This window comes from Ictidomys tridecemlineatus, chromosome 14 (assembly GCF_052094955.1).
Source record: "Ictidomys tridecemlineatus isolate mIctTri1 chromosome 14, mIctTri1.hap1, whole genome shotgun sequence".
Classification (NCBI taxonomy): Eukaryota; Metazoa; Chordata; class Mammalia; order Rodentia; family Sciuridae; genus Ictidomys; species Ictidomys tridecemlineatus.
Window position 1 is genome coordinate 38,343,311 of NC_135490.1, and position 26,062 is coordinate 38,369,372.

At 37.3% G+C, this 26,062-nt stretch overlaps 1 protein-coding gene across 2 annotated transcripts in view; it reads left to right on the forward strand.

The window, feature by feature from the left end:
* The first annotated feature begins 2,346 nt into the window (after window positions 1–2,346).
* Window positions 2,347–26,062, forward strand: part of Asah1 (N-acylsphingosine amidohydrolase 1) — a 55,605-nt gene continuing 31,889 nt past the window's right edge. The window contains exon 1 of one of the 2 annotated variants that reach the window (XM_078031072.1): window positions 2,347–2,365. Coding sequence is in view for 1 of the 2 variants with exons in the window: in XM_005329185.5 (XP_005329242.2) it covers window positions 21,098–21,178 (81 nt within the window). In the remaining variant the exon portion in view is untranslated. Of the gene's footprint in view, window positions 2,366–20,955; window positions 21,179–26,062 lie in introns of those variants that run through there. The other variant, XM_005329185.5, reaches the window with a different exon arrangement.

The window sequence follows — 26,062 nt, forward strand, 5'->3', positions numbered from 1 at the left end:
CATATTCTCCTGCTTCTAATCCTCTTACTTGGAAAATGTTTACTACTAGAATCCCCCAATGCACTGGTTCTGATTCTCAATCCCAGGCTATTGTGCCTCCTAAGGGACATATATCAATATGGGGACTTGTTTGTTTGAAAAAAATTGAGAGACAAGAAAGATGCTAGGGATGCTTCTAAACATCCTACCATGGACAGGACGGCCACCTGCTACCCTTCTCCCCCATCAGAGATCATCCAGCCTATAAAGCCGACCGTTTCAAGATGTGAAACCTACTCCAGGGCTTCATCTATTCTTTGCTTTTACTAGCTCCCAATCCCTAGTTTGAATTTGCATATAAAAGAATGACTGGAGTTGGGGTTGTAGCTCAGTGGTAGAGCGCTTGTCTTGCAGGTGTGAGACACTGGGTTTGAACCTCAGCACCAAATAAAGATAAATAAAATGTAATGTGTCCAATTACAACTAAAAAAAATTTAAAAAAAGAATCACCTATAACACCTACAATTTTATTAGTTGTTGATAGACCTTTATTTATTTTTATGTGGTGCTGAGAATCAAACCCAGTGCTTTACACATGCTAAAGGCAAGCACTCTACCACTGAGCCACCCCTGCCCTCCAATATAGATTTCTAAGACCAATACTTGATTATCAAGTCTAGGATTAGGCTGGAAAATTGCATTTTAACAAGTAAAAGGAATAATGCTTTGATGAAGATTCCCTCAAGAGATTAAGTCTTGCTAGCTTGATACCTGAGACCATATCCCTGATGACTTACTCCCTGGAAGAAATATTCTATCTGCCTGCATTACTGCACATAGTGTGTTTCTGGGTCCCTTTATCACTTCACTTAGTCTCATATTTCTAGTTCCTGCCCTTATGAAGTGAGCAAAGCTAATTAGAGGTCCAAATCAGAAGATAAAGATGAAAAATATGCATTACCTGCTCTCATGGAGTTTATGCACTAGTGAAGGGGAAAGCAATTGCAAATAACAGGTGCTCTCTCTTTTTTCTCCCATTGTACTTTATACCAGTGCCTTTATAGCACTGAAGTCTGTCTGGAGGAATGGCAAAGGTAAGAATTAATAAATACATCCTTGAGGGTGGTAGAGTGCCCTCCTAACATGCACAGGGCCCAGAGTTTGATCCCTAGCATTGCAAAATTTTTAAAAATGCATCTAAATATTGTCATCTGGTCCATATGTTATTTTCTTATATGTGAGGATGAGAGAATTTCCTTAAACTGTTGTTGAACTTCATATACATTCTGACTAAGCATTCTCCCGATTTACCAGTCTAGTAATCTTAAATAATAATAAAGGTGCTAATCCAAGAGAAAGTGCTTACATGAATTTTTTCATGTTAAGTAATTTCACTTGTTCTATATTCATGTTCACCAATACATTGTTTTACTATCTCTAAACTGCTGTTAAACACTACCTGGCAATTTTTTTCGCGGGGGGGGGGGGGGGAGGCAGGGAGTATTTTGGGATATACTATATTTTTTACTTCTAGAATTTTCTGTAGTTCCTTTTAATTTCTTTACTGTGACTTCCTTTCTTCATTACAGTGTTGTGTGTTTTATTTTATTTTCGAGGGGGTTGAAAGTTGTGTCTGGGTAGAGGTTTTACTAACTGCTTAAAAATCTGCATCTGTTAATCTCAACATCCAGGCCACCTTGGGATCAGTTTTCATATTGCCCTTTATTTTAAATATGTTTCTTCATATGTCTGACATAATTGGATCATGTCATGAACACGATAGAAATTAGATTTTGTTTTGTTCCTCTAAAGAATTTGGAGGTTTGTTTTTTTTTTTTTTTTGAGAGAGAGAATTTTTTTTTAATATTTTTTATTGGTTGTTCAAAACATTACAAAGCTCATGATATATCATCTTTCATACATTTGACTCAATTGGGTTATGAACTCCCATTTTTACCCCAAATGCAAATTGCAGAATCACATCGGTTACACACTCACATTTTTACATAATGGCATATTAGTGACTGTTGTATTCTGCTACCTTTCCTATCCCCTACTATCCCCCCTCCGTTCCCCACCCATCATCCCTCTCTACCTCATCTGCTGTTGTTCAATTCTCTCCCTTGTTCCCCCCCCTTTCCCCTCACATCCTCTTCTATGTAATTTTGTGTAACATTGAGTGACCTTTATTTATTTACTTATATATGGTTCTGAGAATCAAACCCAGTGCCTCACACATGCTAGGCAAGCACTCTACCAACTGAACCTCAACCCCAGCCCTGTTATGTAGTATTCTAATGTATGACTAGACCTGTTTATTCATTCTATTTTTTTACTTTTATTTATTAGGTCCTGGAGATTGAGCTCAGGATGCTTAACCACTGAGGTACATCCCCAGTTCTTTTTTTTTTTTCTCTTTTTTTTTTTTATTGGTTGTTCACAACATTACAAAGCTCTTGACATATCATACTTCGAACAATAGTTTCAAGTGAGTTATGAACTCCCATTTTTACCCCAAATACAGATTGCAGAATCACATAGGTTACACATTCACATTTTTACATAATGCCATACTAGTGACTGATGTATTCTGCTACCTTTCCTATCCTCTACTATCCCCCTCCCCCCCATCTTTTCTTTCTATCCCATCTACTGTAATTCATTTCTCTCCTTATTTTTCTTCCAATTCCCCTCACAACCTCTTTTATGTAGTTTTTTATAACAATGAGGGTCTCTTTCCATTTCCATGCAATTCCACTTTTCTCTTGAGAGAGAGAATTTTTTTAATATTTATTTTTTAGTTTTCTGCAGACACAACATCTTTGTTTGTATGTGGTACTGAGGATCGAACCCAGGCCGCACGCATGCCAGGCAAGCGCGCTACCACTTGAGCCACATCCCCAGCCCCGAATTTGGAGATTTTGGTGTGCAGAGAGTGCTCTTTTGTTGGTTTAGTAGACATTTAACTTGGTTGACCTCATGCCCAAAATTCAGTCTCTCTACAGTGGGCAATAGTTGTAAACTTCCTTCAATTCTTGTAATTTTATCTAGACTTTTGAAATCAGTCTCTTGCATGTCAGACTCAAAACAGTATGGTATAAAGGCAGTGTGGCTCTCTTGTGGCTCTTTCCTTGCCTAGATTTCCTCATTATCATCCAGATACTTCTGTCACTCTAAACTTAATCCTCTGATTCCTCAGCTAGTAGGACTTTGGTTTCTCTGAGTTTTCATGACTCTGAATGGCACTACATGGCACCTGTGCTAAGATATGTAAAAAATTCCGTGTGTGTGTTAGTGTGGGTTGAACTCAGGGGTACTGTACCAGCAAGCTACATTCCCAGCCCTTTTGAGACAGGTTCTTGCTTAGTTGCTGAGGCTGACCTCAAATTTGGGATCCTTCTGCCTCAGGCTTCCAAGTCCCTGGTAATACAGGCTTGTACCACCATGCCTGGTTTATAATTCCTTTAATACGGTCAACTCTCCTCTACTTTCAGCCTGTTTTTGGCTAATATCTGTTTAGATAATTTTAAAAAACATTTTGACCAAAGTTTAATTGTGTGTATAGAAGGTTATTCTAATAGAAGTTACTCCACTATGACCTGCTCTAACAATTATTGGTCTCTTGTCCTCCCAAGATTGAGGAGCTGGGTTTGTTTTTTGTTTTGTTTTTTAATTTTTTGTAGTTGTAAATAGACAGAATGCCTTTATTTTGTTTATTTTTATGTGGTGCTAAGGATCGAACCCAGTGCCTCAAGTGCTGGCCAGCATTCTGCCACTGAGCCATAGCCACAGCCCGAGGACAAAATTCTGACATCCCGAATAGTGAAATAAATAATGACATCATTAAAATAATTCAAATATTCATACATCTTAAAATACACCTGAATTCATGAAATGGATTCATCAAATCGGATGACCCAGTATGCACACAAATACAATGTGGAGATACTGATCAGTCCATAGCTAATCCTCAAATGTTGTAGGAATTGTATTTATAAGGTTATCTTTATCCCTTGTGACTGAAAAACAAAATATGCCAGCTTAATATTTTGTTAGCCACATTATTACAAAATGATAATTTTCCTATTGTAATGAAAAACATAAAAACTTATTCATTATATTGTTCTTTTTATTATGATATTCGGTAAAAGACTCAAAGCATGCAAATTCCTAATATTTTAGACTTGTAAATGTTGAAATCCATTTCATTTAAATGAAAAGATTACAGATAAAATCAAGCAAAGTGTTAAATATATAGCTTCATTGTCCTTTTTCCTTACCTATCTCTTTTCAACGTTTTTAAAAAATGCATATTTCACTAAGGGAATTTGACAGTATTAAGGCAAATTTTGCTGTTTGACATTTCTTGAGCATTATACTGGAGGAAAGTTTCTGGCACTATTTTCAGTGCTTCAGTTCAATTAGGGATTAAACTGACAGTGGGATGCTGTTAAATATTTCTGAGGCTTATTTTCTGATTAAAGAAAAAACCAAGCTACCTTTCCATTTAGCCTTGTATTTCTCTGCCTTATATTTCATAAAAAATAAGTTTTATTTCCAGAGTTAAATGAGGACTTAAAAATTAAAAGCAGCAGATTTTTTTGTGTGTTTTGCAAATCTAATGAGGTTTTGCAATGCTCCGTGCTGTTACTAGAGAAGAAAGGGTGTCACTGTGCTTGTTTGTGTTTATTTTTCCATCATAGAATTTCCTAATTCTGATCCTCGGTACTAAATTGAACTGTAAGGAAGAGAGCATTCTCTTTATTTCTTAAAAGGGAGAAACTTAAATATAAGCAGACTCCACTGTAAGCAATTCTTGACTTTTCACACCAATTCCCTACCGGTCACCTGACAGAGTTGACCTAGTTGTGTAGCCATGACTGGGTAGCTACATGCACATAGAAAAAATATTCAATGACTTCAGTTTCTAATCTCTTGTATATTCTTTCCCTTTGTTGTTCTTTTCCTTTATTGTATCTTACCCATGAGTTACTAAATGTTATTCCTACTTTCTCATCCTGCTGTTAAATATAGTTCCCCCCTTTTAAAAGCTAATAAGCAAATATATGTGTGTGTGTGTATTATATATATAATTTATATATATATATATATATATATATATATATATATATATATAATCTCCTGGAAAACACCTGCACTCAGACGGACCTAAACTTAATAGTTTGGCAGATCACTGGCACTTTAATTCAGTTTGAGGCTACCTGTGTGTGTGACATAGATATCTAAAGTGTGTTGACTTGAGACAAACCTGGGCTCTTAGCTCCTCAGCCCCATAAATCTTATTTTAGATCGGCTTTAAAGCAGAGCAGCAGAAATTGTTTGAAAGTTTCCCCCCCTTTTTTTTTGTGGTATCATTCTTTAGGAAAATAATTTCCTATAGAAACAAATATTTTGCATGTTCCTTTGTTCATTTTTAGCCCAAAGATCTTCTCCAAAAGACTGTCTATATCTCCTTGTTGCCTCTTCAGTGTCTCTACTTACTGTTATCTACTTTTTGTTGTTCAAATTACATTTGCTACCACAGCCTCATTCCACACCAGTGTTCTTCTTCCATAACAATAAAAAAAATTGTTAAAGACTAAGCATCTAGCAAAACCATAAATTAAAATGTCCAATGAAGCCAGGCCATGTTGGTGCTTGTCTATAATCCTAGCTATTTGGAGGCTGAGGTAGGAGAATCCTTTTAGCCCAGGAATTTGAAGCCAGCTTGGATAACAGACGGAGATTCTGTCTCACAAAAACACATTTAAAAATTTCAGTAGACCATTTCCTTTTGACTCTCCCGTGAAAATACCTCGATTTTTTTTCCAACCTGTATTTGTCTCTCATTCCAATGTATCCAGAGTTGGAGAATCAAGTAGCTCCAAATACTAGTTTTGAAACTCCTCACTGTTCTCACCCATCAACTTGGGCTTTGAACCACATACTATCCACACCTATCACCACTGCAAATGCATTGCTCTTCAATGTCATAGCCCACTTGAAACCTGGTTCATCATCTTCCTCTTTATTGTCTTCCCTTCCTCAATTTCAGTGACTTCAGTATCCATGCTATGGTGTGGCCTTACATTTACCTGCCTTAAAAGTCTCCCACCTCAGCCCAGCTAATATTTTATTCTACTTTAAATTATCTACAAGCCCGCTGGGATATATAGTTTGCCTTTGCTCCACCTTCTTAAGTTGTAAATGCATCTCTAACTCTGACTAACTGATCATGGCAGTTCATGCTAGTTACCTAGTACACTTTGATTAAAAAAAAAATAGATACACAATTTGAAATATCCTCAGTTTCCAACCATCTTTGTTTATATATTTAATTATTTAATTTTCTTCGCAGTTTATTTTCTAAACCTAGTAGAGACAATGATTGTCAGTCTAGAAGGCTATACTCTAAAACTTGTTTCCAGAATAAAAGCTAAAGAAAAACATTGTCATACAAATAAAAATGAAATTCACCAGAAGTAGATCATGGGACAATTTTAAAACATTTTTTAAAAAGTTAGTTAGAAGGAAAATTATCCCACAGGTCAAAAGGTTAAAAAAAAAAAAGTAGATATACTTAAAATATGCTAATGGTAAAGCCAAGCAAAAGTGTATAAAAGAATAACAATGCTTCACTTGTAGAAGAGGCATTAAAGATAAAATGTTGGATAAAAATAACATAGTTGGAAGCATGTAATCATTCAGATTAAGCCATTACAAGGTCGTTTCTTATAGAATTAATATCAATCCTTAAATCATCCAAAAACTAGGAAACTCTTCCAAACTTCTTTCACAAGACAGTATCATTATATCAAAAACAAAGACAACAAGAAAACTGCAGACCAATATTACTGTTAAATGTAGGTGTAAAAATCATCTACAAAATATTAGCAAACTAAAATCAACAACATGTGAAAAGGATCACATATCATAATCAAGTGGGGTTAATACCTGCAATACAAGGATGGTTTAATTTACATAAATCAATGTCATACATCAAAAATTAACAGAATGGCTGGGGCTGTAGCTCAGTGGTAGAGCACTTGCCTTCCAATGTGGGGCCTGGGTTTGATCCTCAGCACCACATAAAAATAAATAAAGATATTGTGTCTATCTACAACTAAAAAAATGGTTTTTTAAAGTAATAGAATGGGGCTGGGGATGTGGCTCAAGCGGTAGCGCACTCGCCTGGCATGCGTGCAGCCCGGGTTCGATCCTCAGCACCACATACAAACAAAGACGTTGTGTCCGCCGAAAACTAAAAAATAAATATTAAAATAAATGTTAAAATAAATAAAGTAATAGAATGAAGGATAAAAATAAACATCACCCAACAAATAGAAAAAGCATTTGACAAACACTTTTTATGATGAAAATGCTCATTAAATTATGTGTAGTAAAAACTTTCCTCAACAAGAGGTCATATAAAGCCCCAAATGACATCTTATCCAATAATGAAAAACTGAAATCTTTTCCTCTTCCATCTAGGGCAAGATGCCCACTTGTTGACATTTGTGTGCAACACTGGACTAGGAGTTCTAGCCAGCAATTAGATAGATTGATTGATAGATGGATGGTATCCAGATCAGAAGGAAGGAATACAATTATCTTTGCTTGCAGATGACATGATCTTCTATCCAGAAAACACATAGAATTCTGATGGGGTGAAAATTGTCAGAACTAGTAAATTGAGCAAAAATGTAGGATACAAAATCCACTTTCAATTCAATGACATTTTCTGTCTAGGGTTATGGCTCAGTGGTAGAGCTCATGTCTAACGTTTTATAAGGCCCAATGTTCACTCTCCAACACCACAAAACATTTGTGCCATTTTATAAACAACAATTTATTCAAAAGCAAGATTAAAATCTCATTTACAGTAGCATCAAAAAATTAAATACTCAGGAATTAACAAAGGAGTTATACGCTGAAAAATATAAAGCACTAATGAAAAAAATTAAAGCTGTCAGAAATAAATGGAAAGACATTCCATGTGCATGGAGTGGAAATTAAGATGTCCATGCTACACAAAGTGATCTACACATTCAATGCAATCCCTGCCCTGTCAAAATCCCAATGGTGTTTTTTTGGTAGTGCTGGGGATTGAAGCCAGGGCCTCACACATGCTAGGCAAGTGCTGTACCATTAAGCTACATCACCAGCCCCTCAAATGGCACTTTTTTTTTTTAATAAAGAGAGAGAGAATTTTTTAATATTTATTTTTTAGTTATTGGTGGACACAACATCTTTATTTGTATGTGGTGCTGAGGATCGAACCCGGACCGCACGCATGCCAGGTGAGCACGCTACCGCTTGAGCCACATCCCCAGCCCCACTTTTTTTTTTAAACAGAGATAGAAAATCCTGAAATTTGTATAGAACAAAAAAAAAAATTGCAAATTGCAAACAGCCAAAGAAATTTTTAGGAAGATGAATAAAATTGAAGGTTCACCCATCCTGATATCAAAATATATTGCACAGCTATAGAAAGTCCAGAAATAAGCCTACATATATATAGTCAACTGACTTTTGGCAAAGGTGCCAAGAGTACACAATGGGAAAACCAGAGAGGGTTTTTCTCTTCAAAGATGGTCTTGAGAAAAGTGGGTATCTATGTGGAAAAGAATGAAATTGGACCCATATCTGTCACCATTACACACACACAAAAAAAAAATAGATCAAAAACAATTATGAGACCTGAAACCATACAACTCCTAGAAGATCTCTAAAGGGAAAACATGGACTTTGGCTTTGCAGTAATTGCTTGGAAATGACACCAAAAACATAGGCAACAAAAATAAAAATAAAGTGAAATCATCAAATTTTAAAAAGCTGTACAGCTGGGCACAGTGTGCAGGCCTGTAATCCCAGCATCATGGGAAACTGAGGGAAGAGGATTGCAACTTCACAGCCAGCCTCAGCAATTTAGCAACTTAGCAAGACCCTGTCTCAAAAAATAAAACAGGCTGAGGATGTAGCTCAAGTGTTCAAGTACCCCTGGGTTCAATCCCTGGCACCAAAAAAAAGTGTTTCTGCACAGCACAGAAAACATACAGATTGAGAGAAAATGTTTGAAATCTGTTCATCTAATATATCTAAACTATATAAGAAACTTCTGCAACTCAATAGAAAAAAAAGAAAAAGACGAGCAAAGAAACTAGATATTTCTCCAAAGAAGACATAAATAGCCAACAGGTATGATAAAGTATTCCGCATGATTAACCAGGGAAATGCAAATTACAACCACAATGAGATATCACCTCATACCAGCTAGAATGACCTTTACAAAAATAAAAATAAATGTTAGTACATGTGAAAAAAAGGAAGCCCTAGTAAACTGTTGACAGGAATATGAACTTGTGTGGCCATAATGGAAAGAAAACTGTATGGAAATTCCTTAAACAGTCAAAATCAGAACTACACATGACTCAGTAATCCCATTTGTAAGTATTTATCTAAAGCAATCAAAATCAGGATATCGAAGAAAAATTTGCACTCCCATGTTTTACAACATTATTCATGATAGCCATGGTGTGGAAGCAACCTAAATGTACATTGACATATGGATGGGTAAAGAAAATGTGATACATACAGACCTAAAAAGTAAGGAAACCTGCATATTGGCTATAACATAGCTGAACCTGGAAGACATCATGTGAAGGGAAGTAACTTAGATACAGAGGGCTAAATGTTATGTGATGCTGTTTGTATGACCAATGTGTAAAATAGTTGAAGAAACGGAGTATAATGGTGAGTGCCAGAGCCTGGGATAAGGGGAAACTAGTGGAAAAGTATTCACCAAATGTACAAAGTTTCAGTTATACAACATAAATAAGTCCTAAAGATCTGCTATAAAGTGCCTATAATTAACAGTACTTAAAAATTTGCTAGGAAGGTAAACATTATGTTAAGTGTTGTATTCATACACAAAAAAATATAAGAACTGGGACTTTGATCAGCAGTAGGGTCCTTGCCTAGCATGGACACAGGTCTGGGTTGGATCCCTAGCACCAAAAATAAGAGGTCAGGAGGAAATTTTAGAGATAACAAGTAGGTTTATGACATAGATTATAGTGATTGTTTTAAGAATATACATACCTCTAAACTCATCAAGTTGTATGCCATTAATTATGTGTAGATTTTTGTATGTATGTTCAAAAACAATTTTTTGTTTTTGTACTAGGGATTAAACTCAGGTGCTTTATCACCACTGAACTACATCTCCAGACCATTTATTTATTTATTTATTTATTTATTTATTTATTTAGAAACAGGGTCTCACTAAGTTGCTGAGGCTGGCCTTGAATTTGCAATCTTCCTCCCTCGATTTCCCAATTTACTGAGATTACAGGCCTGTACCACCATACCTGGCTATCCAAAGTTTTTAAAGATATTTTTAATAAAAAAGGCAAAACGGGAATAAAAATACAAACTGCATTCTGGGAGAAGATACTTGTAAAATATTTTTATTAGTTAGGATAATAAAACAACTGATGCTGGATACTTTCATGAAGAGGTTTATTAGCTTTCCTTTCTAGAAGTTCAAGCACATGGTGCTGGCATGAGCTTTGCTCTAATGAAGGCCTGGTAGATGAGATAAGAGTGTATAAAAGGAGAGATCACATGGTGAAACAGGAAGCCAGAGAATAGGGTCCCATGACAACTATGTTAATCCCTTCTGAGGGCATGTCCCAATGCCCTAATGACTTCCCAGTAAGTTCCTACATTTCAAATGTCCCAATACCTCTTAACATCATCACACTGAGAACCCTGCTTCCAACACATGAACTCTTAGGGAACACATAAACCATATCCCCACCATAGCAACTTTAAATGGTTAAAGATTCGTTTTGTTGTTATTAGTTTTGTTTTCTGTACTAGGGATTTAACTCAGGGGCACTTCATCACTAAGCTACAGTCCCAACCCTTTTTCTTTCTTTTTTTTTAAACAAGGTCTCACTAAGTTGGTTAGGACCTTGCTAAGTTAATGAGACTGATTTTGAACTTGCAATCCTTCTGCCTCAGCCTCCTAAAGCACTGGGATTACAGGCCTTATCACCGCACCCTGCAAGATTAGTATTTTTTAATATATGAAGAGGAACTGAATGAGTTAGAAAGAAAAAATGCTAAAATTTTAATAAATAAGCATTAGACAAGTATTTCAAATGAAATATAAAATCCCATAAGTACATGAGAAAATATTCAACCTTATCAACAGTGGTGAACTGGTAATATTTAACAACCGACTCTCCAGGGAGAAAAAGCCCTGAATTGTAGTGTTTGCTTATTTCTGTAGGATAAATATCATAGATTATTCAAGCTACTAGTGCAGTGCCACTAGACTCAACTGGCTTATGAGCCAGTGAGAGCAGACCCCAGCAGCCCATCACATTAGTAATTAGGGAACAGCCAAATAAAACAATGAGATAGCATTTTCAGCCATAATGTTGGTAAAAGTTAGCAAGAAACAGTGGGACTTACCCACTTTTTGTGGAAGTAAATAGGTTTAGTCACTTTGTGTACATATCCCACAACTCATAGATTCCCCTCCTTCATATCTTTGGACATAATGTTACTAAGAGTAGATTTTGTCTTTTCTAACATGATTCTGATAAAGGATGTATCAGATTGTGGTCTAGTTGTACATCATGTAGCTGTACTAGAAAAAAAACCTAAAATTTAACTTTCAAGCCTGGACAATAGAAAAGTTATCCTTATATACTCTGAGCTAATAACCTAGTCCCAAGGTGTCCTTTACCCAAGATCCTTTATCCTTGGTCCTTTACCCAAAGCTTCTTCCAGAATCCATATTTCCAGTGCCCATCACAAATTGGACACATTCTACATACAGGCTGAATAGTGTGAACATCGTACCTGTGAATAGAAAGAGTAAGAAAGAGAAGGAAAAAAAAATGGTTGAAGAGGATAGGACAATGTTTTAGCATCCAGATTAGAACTTGAGTACATTTTCTAACAAAACATTGTTATGTAGAGGTTGGTTTCCTAAGCTCTATAGTCATTCAATTAAATGAACATTGTGTATTTACTATGCATCCACATTATGTTAGATATTGTGCTTGATATTGCAAATATGGTGATAAATGACACAGACATGATTCCTGTATTGATGGAGTTCACCTATTAAGAAAGGCAAACATAAATGATTTGATTAATCATAAGTGATTAATCAAATAATTATAAGTGTGCAAAGTACTAGCAAGGAAAAGTACAGGATATCTGAGAATTGATTAATAGGGGGAAGAAACTTGGGTTGGAGAGATGTAGGTCAGGAAAGGAGGATGTGTGTCAAACTGAACTCTGAAGAATGAGTAGGATTCCATGTGTGAAAGACTGGCATGGGAGAAAATATTCCATGCTCAGAAAACTAGTGGGCAGGAACACTGAGTGATATTATGGTTGCAATGTAGAGGAAGTTTTGGAGAAGAGAGGGGGAAAAATATGTGAGTCCAGGTGTTGACAGTGAGGATAGAAGATGACAGGATTATTTAAAACATAATTAACTATCTTAATCATTAAGATTAAATGTAGTCAATAAAGAAAAGAGGAGCCAACTCCTAAGTTTCTGGCTTGACTATTAGAATGGGTAATGATGTTAAGACAGAATAAACAAAAATTTCACTTTCAGACATGAAAACTTAAGATGTCTCTAAGATATACAAAATAGATGCTATTATATGTAAGTGTCCTGTTCAGGAGAATGGTTTGAGCTAGTGATACAAATTTGAGTCATTGTATTAGTTCATTTGTGTTGCAATGAGAAAATACCTGAGAGTGGGTAATTTATAAGCAATTAAAATGTATTTTCTTACAATTCTGGAGGATGAGAAGTCTAAAGATCAAAGCTCTGGATTTAGATGAAGAACTTTTTACTGCATCCTCATATGGCAGAAGGGCAAAAGAGGTCAAAAGCTGGCTGAATCGCTTTAATAAAATTCTTAACCCCATGAATTAAGGAGCAGCCCTTATGACCTAATCACTTCTTAAAGGCCCACTTTTTAATAAAACACATTTACCATGCTTGAACTTTAGAGGGGACACATTCAAACCATAGCAATCATTAAGAATCAAATGGCATTAAAGCCATGAGATTGGATGAAATTACATAAAGGATAAGCATAGATAAAAGAGAAAAGACATCTGAAGATCAAGCCCTGGGTATCCCACATGTAAGTCAGTCCATGAGAAGAAACCAACAGAGGATATTCAAGATGTGGCCCATGAATAAGACAAGAATCAAAAGATGGTGGTATCCCAGAAACAAAATGAATTAAATATTTCCAGGTTTAAGATATGTGGTTGGGAATATAGCTCAGTGGTAAAGAGCACTTACCTAGCATGTAAAGCTCCTGAATTCAATCCCTAGCAACAGCGGCAGCAGCATTATCCAATAAATTTAAGCATGTATCTGAATATTTGAAGTCAAGAGGCCAATGAAGTAGAATATTGGAAGGATTATCTTTGTGGATATTAAAATCACTAAGAGTGTTCACTAGGAGTTGTATTACAGTGATAATGGGCCAGGTGTGAAGACCTTTAAGAAATGAGGAGAAACAGCACAACTCCCACCAGAGGTCTACAGATGCTAACTACAGTGCAATGACACTAGCTTCCAGGTCAAGTCAAGAACTAACAGTTCCTGACTTAGGATGATTTGACTTAAATATTTTTGACTTTATGCTGGTGTGAAAGAGATGCACATTCAGTAGAAACCACACTTTGAATTTGGAATTTTGATCTTTTCCTGGGTTAGTATCCTATGATGATGAACAGTGGCAGCAAGCCACATCTCCCAGTTAGCCACATCATCTCAAGGGAAAACAACCAATACTCTATAGTGCACTGTGCTGCTAAGCTATGATGTTGGTAAGGAGCAGCTATAATCTCGAATGTTTTGTATGTTGGTAATAGTAGGTTCGCCATATGAAAATTCTAATACTCTTCTAAAAATGCTAATCCCATGTGTTCAAACTACTGTAACTAACTGAATATGTATAAAATATATTTGAATCAGAGTTGCTTTTATAAGTGTGTGTGTGTGTGTGTGTGTGTGTGTGTGTTAGAGAGAGAGAGAGAGAGAGAGAGATTCTTTTAGGTGTAAACTCCCTGAGATCTGGAGTTAATGTATTACTGTATGTGTGTCTTTCTGATTCGTACTTAATGGTCTTCTAGTACCTTTTTACGTATATTAATGCCATAATTGTTATTATTGATTTTGGTTGTCATTTCAGTCTGATCATCATACTCCCCACCTGTCTGAATTGAGAACAATTGAGAAATATATACAGGCATTAGAAGGGACTCATTATCAGCTTTGTTTCTGATTATGCTGAAAAAGGGAAAACTGTGGACTTGAGGCCAAAATGGGATTCCAATTCCTCTTCCTCTGGAATGAATTTGTACATTAAAACACTAAATAAATGCAACTTCTTCCTAGGGGCACAGCAAACATAAGAGGGAGTGAACTGAGAGGAGGATCAGGCTAGAGGGGTGAGACAGGACCCACACCACTGGTGGCCAGGGGTGCGTGTACTTATAAGTCTCCATTCCTCAACTACCTTCTTTCTATGTCTCCCAAAGCTTCCTTTTCAGGGTGCCTTCGTCAGAATTTTCAGAGCTACCATGCTAACATGGTGTTTTAAAAATTTGTTGGAGGCCTGCCAATTTGGGCTTCTGCTTCTATTCCTATCACCCAGGGCTGACTACAATGAGCCTACCATTTTGGCAGGCAGATTTGAATGACAGAGCCAGAAACAGACTTTGTCATGCATGTGCTATAATCCTTTCAGCAATTTACCAATTAGGTAAGTCACTCCTCCCCTATGGGGACATGAATGGAAAGCACTGGAGAGAAAGGTAAAGTTTCCTCCCCAAAACATCTGACAGGTCCAAGTTTTATGAGGCCTGAAGCTTCTGAAATTTGGGGTGTAGTCTTTAAGGTAAAAAAAAAATGCAAAATTACAAGTATAAAATTTCTTAAAAGTTTGGCAAGGATTCTACGTAAGTGAAGAGGCTGACATTTAATCTTCATAACTTTACTGTACGTCCTAGTGCTATTGAGAAGGGAGAAATACTTATTTGTATATATCAGGATACTCTTTGATAAAATAATTTAACTTGCAAGCAAAGCAATTTGAATTGGCTTTGATAATAAAGTAGTGGCTTATGCAAATGAAAAGTCCAGTTGTTGGACAGGCTCCTGGTTGATCTAGCATCTTAACAATGTTATCAATGACCCAATTTCTTTTCATCTTTCCACTGTGCTGTCCATGGTATATATTTCATCTTAGGTGGCTCCCTTCAAGTTTATGGCATGAGTGCCATCAGCATTAGGGATTAGTAACTTCCTCTTAGGAAAGGAAAGAGGAATTTTGTCTCAATTATAGAGCAAAAGTCCTGCGCTTCAAACCATAGCTTGTTTTTGGTTCAGACATCTGAGTGACTAAGGCCTATGCCAAGCACTGTGGCAAGAATGATAGAGTAACTTCAAATTTTTAGGCCAATCAGGACCCACCCCCAGAGATAAGGATATGTCTCATTCGAATCACGTAGCTGACACACAATGAAGGAGTGGAATTGAGGTTTGTGAAACATCCACACTGTACAATATTAGCCAGAGGGTAGAGTCTGGATTAATGAAATAAATACATGGAAAGTTTTCAAGATACTCATTTGGTTTACATTTTCCCTTCCATCTTTGCTCTTCTCTACTATGACAGATAAAGTTCCAGGATGACAGGAATAGAGCTCAGTGCTAGAGCACACACTTAGCATATACAAGGCCCTAGGTTTGATCTCCAGCACAGCAAAACAAACAAAAAACTTTTTTTCCAGAAACATATGTCTCATCAAGGAAAGTAAAAATAGAACAAAATTATATATATAATCAAAATGGCCCTTCAAATTCAAATGTCAGGGATTTAAAAAGACCTCAACTTGTTTAACAAAGAAACAAAGATAAGTAAACAAAGGATAGTTAACATAACTATTTTATTTTGACATTTATGGAGAACAACTAGATTAAGTCTGAATACTAAATTTTTAGTTTTGTAACAGAAAAAAGTATTTTTCAAGCTGAAGGTAATGATTTTATGTATTTTTTTAATCTAAAAGTAAAATATAAGGCAAGTGATCTTTATGTGTTAAAGCTACTGAAGGAAAGTAAACATGTAATAATTTTATATGACTTCAAATAGTCCATATCTTACATCTTTTTTTGATCTGGATTATTTCCTGAAAAGAGAAACAAAAATCTTTTGAAACTATAGAAAATTGTTTTATAGTTTTGTTTTTGTTGTTGTTTGTTTTCAGTGATAAGATCAAACCCAGGGCAAGCACTCTATCACTGAGCTAAATCCCTAGTCCTCAGAACATATTTTAAATATACTAAGCCTTAAAAAAACTTCTGTGAATTTTGTAAATACTTCTGTTAAAATGTTTATTTTTCATACTAAAACATCATATTATTTTTTTACCTTCTAGTACAAATTTTTATAAATACAGTTTTATTAAATCCAATGCTACCTGTTCTGGGTAATGTGTGGTATATTTCATTTAGGGTGTGGTGGTTAGGTTGCAGTGATTATAAATCAAGGCAGTACCTCAGGAACCTAGGAATGTTAGGTAGGAGATAGGAAGTTCATAGCTTGCCAAGAACTTCAGCTATTCCCATAAACAATTTGATTACTTATGCTGACTCTTGCAAACAAAACAGGTTGCCCAAGTCTCAAACTTGATGCTTCTGTGCAGTATCTGAACCACCCTTCTACAGATATAACCATTCATTTATATATGTAAATACCATTTTCTGTGAATAGGTCAGTATGCTAAAAATCATTGCAAAGTTTCCTATGACCATACATCTTGTTTTGACTTTCCATACATTTCTAGTATTGAAAAATGGAATACATTAAAAATATTTTTTGAAAGATAATGCTAAGGCTGGGGCTGTGGCTTAGTGGCAGAGCACCTGCCTCACACATGTGAGGCACTGGGTTCAATTCTCAGCACCACATAAAAATAAACAAAGATATTGTGTCCATGTATAACTAAAAAAAATTTTAAAAATAAATAAAGATATGCTAGCAGAGTACAGCAGTACATGTCTGTGACCTCAGAGATTTTAAATGCTGAGACAGGAGTATGGCAAGTTTGAGGCCAGCCTCAGCAATGCCCTCAGTAATTTAGGGAGACCCTCTAAAAATAAAAATTAGAAGGGTTTAGGGATATAGCTCAGTGGTAGAATACCCCTGGGTTCAATCACCAGCACCCCAAAAAATATATATTAGAAAATGACATGAATAAAATGATATAATTTCAGGAAGATAGATATAAATTGTAATTGTCTGAAAAGAAAATCAACAGTATATAATTGGCCTTTGAACACTGTGTGCATAATTATATGAAAGTTGTGCATAAGAATATCATGCCATTCGATGTAAATTTTCTGCATAAAGAATTTGATTTGGGGCTGGGCATCATAGACATGCTGGTAATCAAGCAATTTGGGAAGCTGAAGGAGGATTGCAAATTTGAGGCACAGTAATTTAGAGAGACCCTCAGAAACTTAGATCCTGTCTGAAAAAAATAAAAAGAACTGGGGATGTGGCTCAGTGGTAAAGAGCCCCTAAGGTTCAATTCTTAGTACCAAAATTAATTAATAAAGTAAATTAAAAAGTACGGGGGGAGCTGCAGTTGTGGCTCAGCAGTAGAGTGCTTGCCTAGCATATGTGAGGCGCTGGGTTCAATCCTCAGCACCACATAAAAATAAATAAGTAAAATAAAGATATTGTGTACAACTACAACTAAAAAAAATTTCCTCCTTTTCATAGAGGAAAAATATTCTGAGGAACACGTTTAAATTGCTTCCAATAGCTGAGCATTGTGGCACATGCCTATAATCACCGCAGCTAGCAAGGCTGGAGGATCACATTTTGTTACCAACCTAAGCAATTTAGTGATTCCCTAGGCAATTCAGCAAGACCTTGTCTCAAAAAAGTAAAAGGAGCTGGAGATATGACTCAGCACACCTGGGTTCAATCCCAATAATACTATAGTATTTAAGGTGAATGATCTTCATATCGAATAGGTTTGATTTGGTAACAGCTACTAAAAGATGGGAATCTTCTACCCCAGAAGTGCGCTCTACCACGGAGCCACAACCCAAGCCCCTAAGGTTTTGAACTTGCTGTCTTCCTGCCTTATCCTCTCAAACCAATAGGATTACAGAAGGTTGCCACCGCACACAGCCTAATAGACTTAGTTTAAGTCCAGGGTAATTTAGCATATTCGACACAAAACGTATGTATTCAGCATTACACTTGTTCTAGAGTGAAGCCCAGATTCTTACCGTGGCTCTTAATGCTCTACAAAATCTGCTCTCTCCTTACCTCTCTGATTTCATCTATTTATTTTCCCCTTTTTCCTTCTACTCCAGCCCTACCAGTTTCCTTGTTATAGCTGAACATGCCAAGTACATTGTCATGTTGGCTTTTTAAAAATTACTTTAAGTACATACTTTATTCAGATTTCGTGAGTTTTGCCTAGTATCTTCTTTTTTTCGGTCTTATATATGCTTTTTTTTTCCCAAAGCACATTTTATTTGGAGACAGGGTCTCACTGAATTGCTTAGTGCCTCGCTTTTGCTGAGGCTGGCTTTGAACAGTCTGTCCTCTTGCCTCAGCCTTCCAAGTTGATGGTGGTGTTGGAGTTTTTGTTTTTGTTTTGGCAGTACTGGAAATTCAACCCAAGGCCTTACACATGCTAGGCAAGTATTCTACCATCTGTGTGCCCTGGCTGGCATTAAACTTGCCATCCTCCTACCTCAGCCTCCTGAGTAGCTGGGATTACAGGCATGTGCCACTGGGTAAGTATATTTTTAGCTGACACATAAAAACATTAAAATCGTACATATTAATGGAGAACCATGAAATATTTTGATACATGTATACAACATGTAATGTTTAAATCAAGTTTAACACATCTCTATCTCTTCAAACATTTCTTCATAGTAAAAATTTTGAAAATCCTTTTCTCCTAGCTTTTTGAAATGTATGTTCACATTCTCACTTTCAAGCCTTTGTACCAGGTGCTACTTTTGTCTGGAATATGCTTTCCTGGGCATCTACAAGATTACATCTTTTCCTTCTCCCAACCTCCACACTGTAGATCCTCTTGGTCCTTGGTCTGCTCTCTAACATTTACTAACTTCTACTATTATATGCAATATTATGTGTTCTATTCCCTTATGTATTGTTTCCCTCAAAAGTTGTTTTGTTGTTGTTGTTGTTTCTCCCTGTACTGGGAAAAATGCTTGGTACATTGTAGGATATATATATGTAAGTATTTTTTGTTGACAATGAGACCTTTATTTTATTTTATATTATTTTTATTTAATACCCGGGACTGAGAATTGAACTCAGTGCCTCACACATGCTAGGCAAGCACTCTGACACTGAGCTACAACCCCAGCCCCACAATGTAGATTTACAGTAAATTTTACTATAAATTTTACATTAGGGTCTCATTATGTAGATAGTCCAGACTAGCCCTGCAGTTCTGAGCCCAAGCAATTCTCTTGCATCAGCCTCCTGAATAGCTGGGACTACAGGTGCTCACCACCTTGCTAATATTGAATATTTTAATTATCTGCTTGCTTAAGGTTGAAGGAGTAACTCAATGAGCTTTAACCATGTGATATGTTTCAAAAGTCAAACTTCCTCCTTAAGGAATACAAGTTATTTACCATCTCCCTCCCAATATAGAGGAAGAACCAACATCAAATTCTCACTTCCCAACCTTCAACAAAAAGACTCAGGAAGTAACAAATGGATGAAGCTGCAATTTCTCCCCCTACCCAACATACACGAAATACATCAATACCCGGCAGTGAAAAAAAAAAAAGTGACGATTTTAGTTATTAATGTTCTGAGTTTTAATGAAGCATTTACAAAATGATGCCTGGACCAGAAAGTGCAAGCCAGAGGACAAGAACAACTGTTGGACTTTTAAGTAACTCACCCTATCATGGTGAATGCTTCGACCATGGAACACATGAAAGCCAATCAAATACTGTACTTCCGTAGACCTCACAGCTTTTCGGTAGCATTCTAAGACACGGAGCGGCTACCCTCCTAGGTTTACTTCAGCTCAGCCAAGTTAAACTGATTCACGAGTTAGGAGAAAACAGAATCGCTGCAGAATGGCTGAAACATCAAAGAAGGTGCATTGGTTCCACCCGTTCATTTCACCTGAGTGCAAGAGTAAGGCACTGAAGCCTAAATTCCGCGACTTAACTCTGCAGTGAAAGCCCGGTGGGCTATTCACAGCCTGTGAGTGGCCCAGTGGAGTAGATGACCTCCGCCTCCCTTTACCATGTCACCTGCACTTTATCCAGTGATCCCGCAGTCAGGATGAATAACCTATTTCGAGCGGGCTTTCCGCCGAAGGCAAAGATGACCCATGTTTACACTTTAGTTACACTGAGTTTTGAGTCTCTAAATCCGTTTCGTGGGCACTGAGCACAGAGCAGCCCCAGCACAGACCTCGCCCAGGTCGGCTGGGGATTGAGCACAGACGCCTCCAAGCTGGCAGCCCGCAGGTAGCGCACCAATAAGGGCGAAAACTCTGGGAAAGGTTCCGCAACCCCACCAGCCGGGGCGGGGCTAAAGCTGGACCCAACCACAGCTCGCGGGGCGGCGGGGGAGACACCAAGAAACCGCACCTTCTTAAGGCAAGCGAAGACTCCCCTTAGGAAGAGGCTTAAAGTTCTGAGTTTTCATGAAGCGTTTACAAAATGATGCCTGGACCAGAAAGTGCAAGCCAGAGAGCAAGAACTCCTGTTGGACTTTTAAATAACTCACCCTATCACGCGGGTCACTCCTCCCGTCGGAAAGCTCCCTCGTCCTGCCTCCCCTTCCGCAACTCTTGTCACGCCAGACTCCTCCTTCCCACGGTCTCCTCCTCTGCACCCCCCGTCCTCGCGTGGTGCAGTCCAGAGTCTCGGGTCACGGGGCCGTGGGGGCGCGGCTTGCTTTGAGCCCTGGGGTGCCTCTCCAGGCGTCGGCGGGAGTCCCCAGGAGAAGCGGCTGCGGCTGGAATGATGCTGGGCCAGAGTCGCTTCATCTTCGTTCTTCTGGCTGCGGCAGCCACCTGCGCCTTGGCGCAGCACGCGCCGCCGGTGGGTGAGCTCGAACCGAGGCGCAGATGGGGGCACAGGTGCAGGCGGGGGCGCAAGTGCAGGTGTGGCAGAGCGGGCAGGGAGTGAGGAACACCTGGTCGCGGGCAATCACTTTATGAGATTTGTGGTTTCGCTCGCAGGAGTGTGGCCACAAACCGGCAGGTGAGCCCCATACCTGGTTGATTTGGTGCTCTATGGAACCAGAACTCCTTTTAGGGAAATCCTAAACTCCGCAGAATGGCTGTGTATGGTTTGCACACCCTCACATTTGAGTACTAATATTTGAACTACCAGTTCCAAGCTTTCACATCCGGAAAGAAATCTTTAGTGAAAAAATTCCAGTCGATTGTGTGCATTACTCAAGTTGCAGACTGCTTGATGACTTTGTTCTGGTGACTAGGTGCTTTCTCCTCAAGGAGATAAACCCTCACCGGAAGCCTCCCATCGCCAGTCGTCTCGGTCTGGGCAGTGGGAGACGCCCAGAGCAGGCCCCAGCACGCCGGTTGTAGCCTTCACCCCCAGTCATGGGAATGCCGGTCTTGTGGCCTTTTCCCTCAAGCTGGTCACAGGGCCACTGACTTGACAACTGCAATAGACAGTGAGTGACCAGCGTGACTCCTTGTAGACAAGAGGAAGTATACCAAGAATGAGAAAATCTCTAGCCAGAGGTCACACTATTGTTCACTGAGCATTCCTAAAGTCAAGCCTCTTGGCACCCAGTCTGGCACTCTTTCATAACTCATTGCTTTTAAAGTAGTAAGACTGGGGGCTGGCCATTATGTCAGAGGTAGAGTGCTTTCTAAGCATGCCAAGTCCCTGGGTTAAATGCCCAGTCCAAAACAAAACCATTAAGGCTACACTTTTCTTTGCTAGCAGATAAGATAACTAAAACATGGGTACATCTGACCTGAGGCTGAGGAAGATGTATAGTTTATATAGGACATTGGAAGCAAAGTGTAATTTCCTTTATTGTTTTATTCCTATAAGGAGAAATGCTTTAAGAATCAATCATGATGGGATATTATTCAGCCACTAAAAACTGATGTAATATTTAGCAGATAAGAGCAGAATGTAAAACAGTAAGTACAGTTATTTAAATAATAGAAAAATACACAGTATGTACATATGGACAAGGATTCAAAGAAAAAGGAAAAATAAAATTAGTTTGCCTTAATGTGTATAGGGAATTAATTTGCTTGAGGGGAGTTGGGATTACAAGGGTCTTTAAAGAATTTAATACTTTGATGCTGTTGGGTACCCTTCATCCAAAGACCACCAGGAACACACTAGTAGTTGAACAAACTGAGTGTAATATTTTTTGAGCTGAGGGAGAATGCACACCATGGGCAACCATGGGTTAGAAAAAAAATTACAAAATTTGGATTTGGGGTAGGACTAAGGAATTTGGGGGTTGCTCTTGATTGGATGCTTTCAGAAAGTGGGGCAATTCTTGGGGAAAAACATAAGTCATTCATTTAAGGAGAGGAGGGGTGTTTAATATTTTATGGGTTGCACAGTGTCCTTGTTTTTGTCAGTGCATAGATAGAATCATGAAGTACCCTTGCTTTGTTTCATTATGTCTCAGAGTAGTCTTGTCTGAGGTAGGTATTCTATGAGATTGTGGGTTCAAGAGCAAAGCAGAAATAACCTGGCTGTGAGTGTTGGGACAGGTTACCCATGTTGAATGCAGTTAAGATACGAAATGTCCATTCCATTTGGTAGCTGGAGGTCATTGATTATCTTGACTCAAGCAGTTTGGGGGCAGAAAATAGGTTGTAGTAGGCTGAGGATTTATCAGAAAGAAAGTTATGGAGAGATGACTGTTCTTAGTAATAAATCTGAGCAGATTCATAAGTTGTTGTATGTTGAAAGATAATGACTCAGTAACGAATTGCTGAAGGGAACATTTTTATGCATCAGCTTCTCATACAAATAGGAACACTGTTGGCATTAGATTTCAAGTCAGGTTTAACAGTAATTTTTCACAAAGATTCCAAAATTGTATAAATCTCACATGACTTCACCTGTGTCTGTTGTACTACATGGGCTTTTCCCCAGTTCACAAAGAAAGGACCACACATGAATGATCTGTTCGCTTATTCATATAGTATTCATGTGCTCGACTCCATTCCACATGCTGGCAGCAAGTCAGTCAACAAGATAGACAGGGCCAGTGCCCTCTTGGAGGGTTTATTCATATTCCTTTTACCTACATATCAGCAGTTTAATAGGGATCATTCCATTGAAGCCCTGAAAACATTTACATGCTCATATGCATTATGTGTGCAAGACACAGGCCCTTTTTTCTTCAGGTGTATGCCTGCTAAATTTTAGATAGCATTTTAGGAAACAAATCTTATTTAGAATAGCTAATGAATTAAAAATTGCCTTGCTAGAATTATTCAGCTTTTCTGTTAGATATAAAAATCATGAGTTATTATTCTTTAAATTATCTCTCATTCTTTTCTGAGTATATAAAAACACACAAGGGCATTCAGAACTTTTTTGTACATTAGTAGAAGCACTTCATTGAGGTTCTCATTAATTTTGCAAGACTCAAATATTTTAAGGAACTGGACAAGTTTTGTTTTGTTTCTGTTTTGTGTGTATGGTACCAGAAATTGAACCCAGTGGGGTTCACCCCTGAACTACACCTCCAGTTCTTTTTATTTTTTGAAACAGCATCCCACTAATTTACTCAGGCTAGCTCGAACTTGCAATCCTTGTGCCTCAGTCTCTGGAGTTAGGCACGGGCCACATGCCAGGCCACTGCTGCTGCTACTTTTTGCTCTTTTTTCCCCCCTCTTCAGTGTAGAGTATTGATTGAGCCTTTAATGAAATAATTTTCAGTAAGTATGTTGTAAATATTTTCCTAAGTATGTTATGTTCGGTAGCTCTGTAATTAATTTTTCTTAACAAGTGGAGAAGATTTAAATACTGATTAATTTCAAAGGCTTAAGTTCTTCTCAAATAATCAGAATAATTACAGGGAATTCATTGATCCAGAAAACTTTAAGAAGTCACTTTCCAGAGTTTCAAATAGATTAAAATATTAAGTTTTCATTGCCCTTAGAAAGCAACATAAGAGAGGGAGACTGTGAGGAAGGTGTTAAGATTCTAAATTTGACTGTTTTTCCTGTGATAAAGTAACAGTATACCATGCTGCATACCATCTCTGTGCTATCATCTATTTCTAATCTTTATGTATCATCTATTTTAACTTTTACCTGGCTTGATAAGATTGCCTATTAAAACCATGTATAGTTAAGTTTGGGGATAGTTAGAAATGCTATGTTTAAATGATTTCTGGGTCAGCACCTTTTGAGCACCTGAAATACTGAGGTCTCATGACTGTTACTTATTTTGACTCAACATTTACGCTTTGTTCTTGGAACTAAAAGTATGCATGTTTCGTGTCTGTTTATGATAGACTGGATTATCATAGTTATCAACCTTGGACTCCCACATGTATTATTGCGAGGTTGCTCTTTAGCTTTTACCTCTGGGGCAGGTTGACTTCTCTTCTAAAACTTGACAGAGCACTTTCAACTTCCCTCACACTTGTCTAGTAAGAAATGTGTTTGTAATTTCATTTTTACATTGGCTTCAGAACCCAGGATATGCAATATAATTATTGAGAGGAACAGGAGTCATTGCATTTCACTTATTTGCTGAGTTAATTCTAGTGATCATCAAAAGCACTGAACTTAGTACATCTTATTCTCTATTAGGAATCAGATTGAAGCATTGATTTTATTGTTACTGCTGTAGGAAATTGTGACAGAGCAGGGTTAGCCCTGGTTTCTGCTTATCTCTAGCTTTGTAACCGTCTACACAAATCACTAGTGGATCTGAGACTTGCATCCTGAACAGGACCATTCAATTTCTGGTTGCTTGAACTTGAGAAAATGGGCGTAAATTGGATTTTTGTGAATGAAGTCCTATTTTAACCAAAAGGTCTGATACTTAGAATAATTTTATATTGAATAATTATTTTTTATAAGAATTAAATTTCTAAAGTTAATAATTGCCTTCTTAATGTTATTTGAAAGATTCATACTTATAAATTAAGATTTTCTTGAATAGAATGCTACTTTTTTGGTATCCATTCCCAAATTTACTTAAAGGACTAGAGAATTTCAAGTACTGTGTCCTCCATTGCAGTAGCTGTTATTATTTTAAAATAATTTTAGATAGTGATAGTTTCAAACATTTAAAAATAATGTCAGAGAATCAATATTTGAAAATCTTCCTCATACTATATATAAAATCATACAAATTTGGGGGCTGTAGTTCTCAGTGGCAGGGTGCTTGCCTAGCCTGTATTAGGCACTGGATTCAATCTTCAGCACGACATAAAAATAAACAAATATGGGCTGAGGTTGTGGCTCAGCGGTAGAGCTAAAGCGAGCGCTTGCCTTGCAAGTGTGAGACCTGGGGTTCGATCCTCAGCACCACATAAAAATAAATAAGTGAGATAAAGGTATTATGTACAACTACAACTAAAAAATATTTTTTTAAAACAAATAAACAAAAGCATTCAATTTTAAAAATTAACATTTAAAATTTGTATCAAGGTGTATATAGTTTTAAAATATCAAATAATATGGACAGGCTTATGAAAATTAACAGTCTCTTGCCCCATTCCTTCTACCCCAGCCCTGTGGTTTAGAGCAATCACTTTTAACTGTTTCTGTTCTTAGTTGACCAGGTAATTATTTAAGGGTAGTAGTCATCTAGAACCCACATCTATTGCCATGCTAGTTGTTACAGCCCAGTTTCTTTAATTGATTAGTGCTCTGCTATCTTAGGTGTTAAAAATTAAATCACCTGTAGTTATCTTTATGAATATCAACATCAATGATATATTTATATATTTGTCTG